The sequence below is a fragment of the Zea mays genome, chromosome 1 (genome assembly GCF_902167145.1).
Source record: "Zea mays cultivar B73 chromosome 1, Zm-B73-REFERENCE-NAM-5.0, whole genome shotgun sequence".
Lineage (NCBI taxonomy): Eukaryota > Viridiplantae > Streptophyta > Magnoliopsida > Poales > Poaceae > Zea > Zea mays.
In genome coordinates this window covers 226,773,554-226,784,603 of record NC_050096.1, presented here as the reverse complement: position 1 = coordinate 226,784,603, position 11,050 = coordinate 226,773,554, and the positions used below count along the sequence as shown (strand labels likewise).

The 11,050-nt window shown below is 43.9% G+C and overlaps 1 protein-coding gene across 1 annotated transcript; it reads right to left on the bottom strand.

Moving 5' to 3' along the window:
* Positions 1-8,844: 8,844 nt before the first annotated feature.
* Positions 8,845-10,176, bottom strand: LOC100216712 (uncharacterized). Its single transcript, NM_001143117.1, has one exon. The coding sequence runs from the start codon at positions 9,981-9,983 to the stop codon at positions 9,051-9,053; it is 933 nt and encodes a 310-aa protein (NP_001136589.1). The 5' UTR covers positions 9,984-10,176; the 3' UTR covers positions 8,845-9,050.
* Between the last annotated feature and the right edge of the window lie 874 nt (positions 10,177-11,050).

Genomic DNA, 11,050 nt, shown 5'->3' with positions numbered 1-11,050 from the left:
ACCTACAGATTTATGACTAAGAAATGGTCTCCACCAGAAATCCAAGAATGTGACCTATGCCAAGGAAACATATGTGGGTGAGGTGTACGAGCCTCTGGTCGATGAACAATTGCCACACAACCCCATTTTTATCGAAAATAGCATTAACGACCATTTTCAATAATACTGAAGGCTAACACCGACAAATTTTGACCAAGAAATGGTCTCCACCAGAAATACAAGAATGTGATCTATAGCAAGGAAACATATGTGGGGTGAGGTGTACGAGCCAGTGGTCGATGATCAATGGCCACAATATCCCCATTTTTGTACAAGAAATGGTCTCCACCAAAAATCCAAGAATGTGATCTATGGTAAGGAAACATATGTGGGGTAAGGTGTACGAGGCTATGGTCGATGATCAATGGCCACACAACTTCTATTTTTGTCGAAAATAGCATGAACGACCATTTTTAATAATACTAAAGGCTAACACCTATGGATTTTTGAACAAGAAATGGTCTCCACCAGAAATCCAAGAATGTGATCTATGGCAAGGACAAATATGTGGGGTAAGGTGTACGAGCCTCTGGTCGATAATCAATGGCCACACAATTCCTATTTTTGTCGAAAATAGCATGAACGAACATTTTCAATAATACCGAAGGCTAACACCTACAGTTTTTGACCAAGAAATGGTCTCCACCAGAAATCCAAGAATGTGATCTATGGCAAGAAAACATATGTGGGGTGAGGTGTACGAGGCTCTAGTCGATGATCAATGGCCACACTACCCCCATTTTTGTCGAAAATAGCCATGAACGACCATTTTCAATAATACGGAAGGCTAACACCTATAGATTTTTGACCAAGAATTTGTCTCCACCAAAAATCCAACAATGTGATCTATGGCAAGGAAACATATGTAGGGTGGGGTGTATGAGCCACTGGTCGATGATCAATTGCCACACTATCCCCATTTTTGTTGAAAATAGCCATGAACGACCATTTTCAATTATATTGAAGGCTAACACATACGGATTTTTGAACAACAAATGGTCTCCACCAAAAATCCAAGAATGTGATCTATGGCAAGGAAACATATGTGCGGTGAGGTGTACGAGCATCTGGTCGATGATCAATGGCCACACTACCCCCATTTTTGTCAAAAATAGCATGAACGACCATTTTCAATAATATCGAAGTCTAACACCTACGGATTATTGACCAAGAAATGATCTCCACCCGATATCCAAGAATGTGATCGATGGCAAGGAAATATATGTGGGGTGAGGTGTACGAGCCTCTGGTCGACGATCAATGGCCACACAACCCCCATTTTTGTCAAAAATAACAAGAACGACCATTTTCAATACTACCGAAGGTTAACACCTACGGATTTCTGACCAAGAAATGTCTGCACCAGATATCCAAGGATGTGATCTATGGCAAGGAAACATATGTGGGGTCAGGTGTATGTGCCTTTGGTCGATGATAAATGGCCAGACTAACCTCATTTTTGTCGAAAATTGCCATGAACGACCATTTTCAACAATACTAAATGCTCACACCTACAGACTTTTGACCAAGAAATGGTCTCCACCAGAAATCCAAGAATGTGATTTATGGCAAGGAAACATAAGTGGGGTCAGGTGTATGAGCATCTGGTCGATGATCAATGGCCACACAACTCCTATTTTTGTCGAACATAGAATGAACGGCCATTTTCAATAATACCGAAGGCTAACACCTATAGATTTTTGACCAAGAAATTGTCTCCACCAGAAATCCAAGAATGTGATCTATGGCAAGGGGAACATATGTGGGGTGAGGTGTACGAGCCTCTGGTCGATGATCAATTGCCACACTACGTCCATTTTTGTCGAAAAATAGCCATGAATGACTATTTTCAATAATACCGAAGGCTAACACCTACAGATTTTTGACTAAGAAATGGTCTCCACCAAAAATCCAAGAATGTGATCTATGGAAAGGAAACATATGTGGGGTGAGCAGTACGAGCCACTGGTCGATGATCAATGGCCACACTACCCCTATTTTTGTCAAAAATAGCCATGAACGACCATTTTCAATTATACTTAACACCTACGGATTTTTGAACTAGAAATGGTCTCCACCATAAATCCAAGAATGTGATCTATGGCAAGGAAACATATGTGCGGTGAGGTGTACGAGCATTTGGTCGATGATCAATAGCCACACAAACCCCAGTTTTGTCAAAAATAGCATGAGCGACCATTTTCAATAATATCGAAGGCTAACACCTATGGATTATTGACCAAGACATGGTATCCACCCGATATCCAAGAATGTGATAGATGGCAAGGAAACATATGTGGGGTGAGGAGTACGAGCCTCTGGTCAACGATCAATGGCCACACAACCCCCATTTTTGTCAAAAATAACAAGAACGACCATTTTCAGTAATACCAAAGGTTAACACTTATGGATTTTGTACCAAGAAGTGGTCTGCACCAGATATCCAACGATGTGATCTATGGCAAGGAAACATATGTGGGGTCAGGTGTATGAGCCTTTGGTCGATGATCAATGGCCACACTATTGTCATTTTTGTCGAAAATAGCCATGAACGACCATTTTCCACAATACTAAAGGCTAACACCTACGGACTTTTGACCAAGAAATGGTCTCCACCGGAAAACCAAGAATGTAATCTATGGCAAGGAAACATATGTGGGGTCTGGTGTATGAGCCTCTGGTCGATGATCAATTGCCACACAACCCCCATTTTAGTCGAAAATAACATGAACGACCATTTTCAATAATACCAAAGGCTAACACCTACGAATTTATGACCAAGAAATGGTATCCACCAGAAATCCAAGAATGTGATCTATGGTAAGGAAACATATGTGGGGTGAGGTGTACGAGCCTCTAGTCGATGATCAATGGCCACACAACCACCATTTTTGTCGAAAATAGCATGAACGACCATTTTCGACAATACCGAAGGCTAACACATACAGATTTTTGGCCAAGAAATGGTCTCAACCAGAAATCCAAGAATGTGATTTAAGGCAAGGAAACATATGTGGGTTGACGTGTACGAGCCTCCGATCGATGATCAATGGCCACAAAACCCCTATTTTTGTCAAAAATAGCATGAACGAACATTTTCAATATTACCGAAGGCTAACACCTATAGATTTTTAACCAAGAAATGGTATCCACTAGAAATCCAAGATTATGATCTATGGCAAGGAAACATATGTGGGGAGAGGTGTACGAGCCTCTGGTCGATGATCAATGGCCACACAACCCCTATTTTTGTCAAAATAGCATGAACGACCATTTTCAATAATTTCGAAGGCTAACACCTATAGATTTTTTACCAAGAAATGATCTCCACCAGAAATCCAAGAATGTGATCTATGGTAAGGAAACATATGTGGGGTGAGGTGTACGAGCCTCTAGTCGATGATCAATGGCCACACTACCGCCATTTTTGTCGAAAATAGCATGAACGACCATTTTCGACAATACCGAAGGCTAACACCTACAGATTTTTGGCCAAGAAATGGTGTCCACCAGAAATCCAAGAATGTGATTTAAGTTAAGGAAACATATGTGGGTTGACATGTACAAGCCTTTGGTCGATGATCAATGGCCACAAACCCCTATTTTTGTCAAAATAGCATGAACGACCATTTTCAATAATACCGAAGGCTAACACCTATGGATTTTTGACCAAGAAATGGTCTCCATCAGAAATCCAAGAATGTGATCTATGGCAAGGAAAGATATGTGGGGTGAGGTGTTCGAGCCTCTAGTGGATGGTCAATGGCCACACATCCCCCATTTTTGTCGAAAGTAGCCATGAACGACCATTTTCAATATTATCAAAGAATAACACCTACAAAATTTTGACCAAGAAATGGTCTCCACCTGAAATCAAAGAATGTGATCTATGGCAAGGAAGCATATGTGGGGTGAGGTGTACGAGCCTCTTGTCGATGATCAATGGCCACACAACCCTCATTTTTGTTGAAAATAGCATGAACGACCATTTTCAATAATACCGAAGGCTAACACTTACGGATATTTGACCAAGAAATGGTCTCCACCAGAAATCCAAGAATGTGACCTTTGGCTAGGAAGAAACGCTTAGCTTCATAGGTTAACCATTGTTGACGAAGTAGTAATTTCCCTTCTTTTCAACTGTTTTGGATTATGCGAGATGATGAATGATGCGATGATATGCAGCATGATGTGATGAAGTATGTAAGTGCATGCCGAAAATAATAAAACCCACGCAAACACGTACAAAGACTCTGCATCCCCTTAGGAACAACTTTGGAGTCTCTTCACCTTTTTACTTAGGTGGCATTTTAGCTCTGCATCCCCGTAGTAACGACTTTGGAGCTAAGCTCTGCATCCCCTTAGGAATGACTTTGGAGCTTCTTAACCTTTTACTTAGGTGGCATTTAAGCTCTGCATCCCCATAGGAACGACTTTGGAGCTTCTTCACCTTTTACTTAGGTGGTGTTCTAGCTCTGCATCCCCGTAGGAACGACTTTGGAGCTTCTTCACCTTTTCTGTTACACTCGATGGTGTAACTCCAGATTTATTACAGCATGTCGAAGGTTGTACCTTCTCAAATTGTATTTGAGGCAAAAACATGAAATCAAGAGAAATGAAAATTACATTAGATGTGTATAAAAGTTTTTTGATCCAGCCCCTCTATTGCTTCAATAAATGTGTCTTGATTCTGGTACAATGTTGTTCAATGTCCAGGCTTCGGACTCTTCCCGTGCGTCGCGTTGTTGCTAAATTTGGCGATGCCCTTCAGGCTGTTGATTGTGGGACGAAGTTGGAGCCATGACCGGTGGTGGTGGTGGCAAGGCCCATGCAGCTGATGAGTGGCTTGCCGAAGCTACTGACACTATGGGTTGTGAAAATGGTTGTTGATTGCCCACATACTCAGGAATGTATGGAGAATAGCACGAAGCAGTATGTAGGACTTGCTTCGGGTGATTCTGTCGTGCTTTGGCCTCAGCTATCTCTTTTTGCTTCTGTATTGTAACTTGCCATGTCCTAGTTGTGTGCCCCTTATCTTCTCCAAAAAACAAGCGGAATAGCCTTCTTGGTTGTGAGTTGAATCTTCCTCCAAAGCTTTGTCCCCCTCTGCCTCTTGGGGCTGGTGGTCTGAAGGAGCTTTGTTGCGTCCCGGTTGACTGGGAGCTGTGTTGATGCCCTTGGGTGTGATTGCCTCTGTCTTCGCTTGAGCTAGGATTGTGTATCGTCCTGACATGCCTTGGTTGGAGCCTTCCTTCAAAGCCCCTGGTCATCTCAGAAAATATGTAGGCTTCTTCCCTTCTTTGCCGGAAATCATTGTTGGCCCTGATGTACTTGTCCATCTTCTATAGAAGCTTCTCCAGGGTTTGTGGGGGCTTCCTGGCAAAATACTATGTTGTTGGTCCTAGACAAAGTCCCTTGATCATGGCTTCAATAACAATCTCATTTCGCACCGTTGGCGCCTAAGCTCTGAGACGTAGAAACCTTCGGACATATGCCTGCAAGTACTCCTTGTGATCCTTCAAGCACTGGAATAGGGCTTGAGCAGTCACTGGCTTTGTCTGAAAGCCCTGAAAGGTGGTGACTAGCATATCCTTCAGCTTCTGCCATGATGTGATTGTTCCCGGCCGAAGTGAAGCATATCATGTTTGAGCGACACACCTGACTGCCATGACGAAAGATTTCGCCATGACAACAGTGTTGCCACCATATGATGATATGGTTGCTTCGTAACTCATGAGGAACTGCTTCAGGTCCGAATGCCCGTCATATATGGGAAGTTCTGGTGGTTTGTACGAAGGTGGCCATGGGGTAGCCTGCAATTCTATAGCTAGGGGGAAAGCAGCATCAAAAGCAATGTTGTCATGATGAAAATCGTCATACCATATGTCACCATAGCTTGGGCTTTCCTGACAAACATCTCCCTGCTGTGACCTATGCCCTTGCTCGTTGTCTTGTGTGATGTGATGCATCTCTTTGGTAGCTTCATCAATCTCCTTCTAGAGTTTAGTTAGCTAAAGCATTTTCTCCCTTCTTCTTTCCTCTTGTTGGTGGATAGCCTCTAGATCTCTGATTTCTTGATCCAGCTCTTCTTCTTGTGGTGTTGGGCTAATGGCCTTCCTTTTCTGGCTTCGAGTCTCCCTGAGAAGGAGCCCCTCTTGATTGGTGTCCAGCGGTGCAAGGGCAGCCCCTGGCGCTACTGCCTTCTTCGGCGGCATAGAAAAGGTAGTTGTTCGAGCTCTTCCGATCGAAGGTGGTCGTTTGAGTTCATCGAAGGTGGGCGCCAATGTCGATCACTTGTTCTCAATTGCGGTGAATCAAGAGCAAGGCAACAAATTTGTTATATGTTAAAGGCCTTCGTCCTCTGAAGCATTATTCCCTCTTGGGTAAAATGAATCTTAGACGAAGGTCATAAATAACAAGTCTACATTATTTGCAAATATAAAAATGTACTCGCAAGATATAATATCTTGTCACATATTCATTTCATAATGAATGTGGAAGTACTTTCAAAGATTATATTACATTGATACCTTCGACTTGTTTGATGGTAATGACATAAGGGCAATTAGAATTCAGCATGAACAGTATGGGGGTACTATTCATCTATTTATAGGCAATCATACAACCTCATACGTTATTACATTCATGCCCTCCACAATTACATATAGGGTTTACAAATATCACAGGGACAACATTGTCATTTGTACTTAACAACTTGAACAACACCTTCTCCATGTATCGCCTTCCTTCTTCATCGTGACGAAGCTTGCTTCATCATAATTCCCTTGATTTATGTCGAAGCTTTTCTAGTAACGAAGCTCATGTAGTACTTAACAAAATACTAAGAACAATTGGTTAGCTGTGTTTTTGAGGACCTTCGGAAGAGGAAGGCATCAACACTCTCTATATTGTTACTTTAACATATCAATGTAAATTAAGTTATTGTAACTCTTTCCACTTTTACTCTGATTATGTGTAATGTCTGTGAAATGGGATATGCACTCTTGGGAGATGTTGAAGAAGATACGAGAACCAGGTCTTGTCAAGATGTTGGGTGCATCTGCATGGCTGTCTAAGGTCCTTGGGACGAGGACAGGTGTAGGTGGGCCTAATATCTTGGGAGGTTTCGTCACAGCTAGTATCGGAGCAGTGCCCATTTTTAGGATATTATTTAGTGCTTCAAAAGATTTTAAAACTACTTACCTCAAAATATTATTTCATTCTTACTTTCTAACACTTGGTCAATATCGTTCTTCTATAATTAATTATTAACTGAGTTCAAAAATATGTAATATAGAATGTGCAGAATGGGAATGTCCTGAGGACCAAATTCTTGGTAGAATTATTGAAGTACAAGGACAATGAATCTAAAGACAACATCCAGAAGAAATATAAGAAATTATTAGACACGTCAGAGTTTTGTTGGTTTCTAGGTATATATAATATATGTCATGTTATTAGTAATGATATGCAACTTTTCATAAACTTATTATCCTTAATGTATATTCACTTCATTTTGATTTGTCATAGACTTAGCAAGATTTCAGAGCTTACGATAAGACTAACATTTTCTCGAATATTTTGTATGTCGTTGCAACACACGGGCATGTACCTATCTTCATTTATTAGTCTATCTCTCCATGTTCCGTGGCATCATTTTGTGTTCGGTGACATCACACGGACACGTACCTAGTGTGTGTGTATATATAGTTTATGTATTAGGAGCCCTGAGCTCTTAGTAACTAAAGAAAGCCCTGACCTGATACCTCAATCCTTACCAATTGAAGCCCAGACCAGTGCATCCCGGTCCAGTATACCCACACGTTTCTTTACCCTAACTACTCTAGCGAGGGCACACAACCGCTGCCAGTTACCCACACGTTTCTTTACCCTAACTACTCTAGCGAGGGAAGTGGTCTAGGAATTAAAATGGAAAGGGAATGAGAGAAAAATGAGATGATCCCTCGAAATAAAGAAGTTTGCAGTCTGAGTGTCAAATATTAGAAGGCATGCAAATTAGGTGTCAAGTCCTGTGAGGCGTGCAAACTTAGTGTCAAATATTGAAATTTCTCACTAACTTAAGTAACACACTTAACTAAGTCTTGTAATTCTCCAAACATCACAACATCACATATTTGCTTAAGATTTTAACCTAGTGAATGCATCCTATGTGTAGCAAACAAGATAATGTCAGTGTATATGATGACATGTCCAAGTTTTAGTTCTCGTAACACCAGGAGTGATACATCCCTTCCTCCTAAAAAGAATCTCGTCCTAATGTTTAAAGCTCATGGCTACTAATGGAAAAGGAATTACATCACTACTTTATTTCCCACTTTATCTTACAAGACGGGGGTGGTTGTGTGTCTCTGCTGGCTTACAATAAGATGTACAAAACTTAAGGTTTACAAGAAGCTAAAAACTCAGGAAAATGTCTCTCTAAATACTCTTTCGATTCCCTAGTGGCGGCCGCGCGGCGTGGTCGGGACGCTGCTGGCAGCGGCGCATGCGTGAGACGAGAGAAAGAAACAGAGAGAAGAGAGAAGAAGGTGGTAGGCGGCTGTTTAAAAAGCCTTATTTTCGGCGGCCAGGGCTAGGTCGCCGAAAATAAAACCTTATTTTCGACGGCTATGCCAGTGGCCGCCGAAAATAGCCGTATTTTCGGCGGCCGTGTCAAAAGCCACCGAAAAGAAGTCTAATTTCGACGACCACTGCGCGTCGCCGAAAATTAATCCTTATTTTCGGAGGTCGAGCCCTGGCCGCTGAAAATAAGCGTGGCCTCCGAAAGTAATGTACAGTGGTGTTGTGTACATTTGAGTAATTGTTATTGTAGACTAAAAAATGTACAGTTGGTGTATGCTAAGTGTATACTTACATATACAGGAGTAATTTACAAAATACGATATGTACGAAAGAAAAAAAAAGTGACCTCAACTATGTCAGTTACATTACATCTCTACTGATCTCCCCGTGGAAATTTTTTTATTGTATGGGCAATGCAATTTCCTTGGTCATCGTCCAGGGTCATCAGGTGTCTCCTCTAGCCCGGTGGTCGCTGACGGCAACTTCTGGACAAGGACAAGAGCATCGTGAACCGGCAGCATGACGAGGATGACAAGTGTTGCCTCTGCGGCTACCGCCACCGCGACAAACCCAACCAGGCCGACGGTGGGGGACGTGTACTGGTGCATGTCCCACACCGAGGTCAGGGTGAGCGCCAGCACCTGTAGCGGCAGTGGCACAAGGATGAGCACGGAGAGCGCATACGCCCTCGCGCGCAGCCGCTTGTTGATGGCTACGGCTGCGACGTCCCAGCACGCGGTGGCGAGCAACGGCAGGTAGACCGCGACGAGGGCGAGGAGCAGCGTGGCGGCATACGCCGGATACGCGCAGTGCCCAATGCCGTCCGCAGCGTGGGCGAGCTGGCCTGGGTAGGCGGCGACGGTGGCCGGCGTGGCGAGCACGAGAATATGTGCGGTGAGGAATGGCAAGCAGGCGAGCGGCACGGCAAGCGCAGACGCCGGCAGCCGCGCGCCGCCAACGGACGCACGCAGCAGCAGGAGCACACAGGCGAGCAGCCCTGGCTCGGCGATGCCGTGGGCGACGAGTGGGTACGCGAGGCATGGCATGACGTGGCGGTGCGGCGGCAGCATGGCGCTGTGGAAGAACGGGAGGCGGAGCATCTCGGCGGCAGCCAGGAGCCCCACAAAGAAGACGAGCAGCAAGCGTGGACCACACAGCGACGGACCGAGGTCGAGGATGCGACGCAGCTGGCCCTGCCCCGCCCGCGCGTCGAAGGAGACGAGCACGAACGACGCTGCGACGGCGAGTGTGCCAATGGCCACGGCGAGACCGGCGGCCACGAAGTCGGCCACACCGGCGACTGGCTGAGGCGTGAGCTTCCCAGCATCAAGCGCCTCCGCAACCGCAACGCTTGCCTGCATCGCTTCTTGGCAACTTGAGGTCGGAATCTAGCACCAACGACGGAGCGCTCGATCCTGGAGCAACCACGACGATCGCACGGTTTCATATCAAACCGAATTGGAACGTTGACATCCGTCACCATGCATGCAGATGCAGGAGGGACAAGACTACGCGATTTGAATCTAATAAAGAGGAAGTGGCTCCCATTTTTTCTCTTTCATCCTCTTGCTGCCGGCGTAATCTCTCATAAGTAGAAGAAGCAGATGCTTTAATTGCATAAACGGCAAAGGCAGGACATCATGTGATGAATTAGAAAATTAGGGGAGGCAGAGGATTATTGCATGGGCACTGGGATCTTTTCTTAATTAAGCGTTGTCGTCAATGATGACCTGTTGCATTACGGTTTGCTGGCCGCCGTCTTAAAATAACTAGCTTTCTGTCACATGCATCCAAAAATGTAGTTGCACGTTTGTAGGCCGGCCGGATGGACCAGCTCAATTCCAATTCAGCGTTCCTCTCTACCGAGACTTATTAATATCTATGCACGCATATGTAAATGACTGCGTGTTAAGAAATAATAATATAATATACTTATGATACTTTGAACATGATGTTTGTAACGTCACTATGCCACTATTACAAGACATTTTTTGTGAAAAATGAACAAATCAGATACTTTATCCGTTAAAAATTATATATATAGTTGTGGGATTCTAATATGTAAAGGCAGGCTTAGCCACCCTGGACCCCACCAAACAACCAGGTGCATGCGGTCTAGTGCGTCCTCCATGCACTAGGTCAAACCTTCCCACATACGTGCATCAGTCAACCCCTCGATCAAACACCCACCCCCGCGTGAGATGCACGCCATAATTACGGTTTAGCTTTTTGCACAAGTGGCGTAAATAGTTCTTAGAAATATCGTAAATATATAGTTCATAGAGATAGCATCAAACCCCACCCCATTGAACCACGTCCAATCGTGCAGGCTGATGCCTGCAGATCCTATTTTTATGGTGGATTCGATAATTATGGAAGATAGTAGGAGTTTCTATTGCATGATCACAAATTTTGGATGATATTTTTG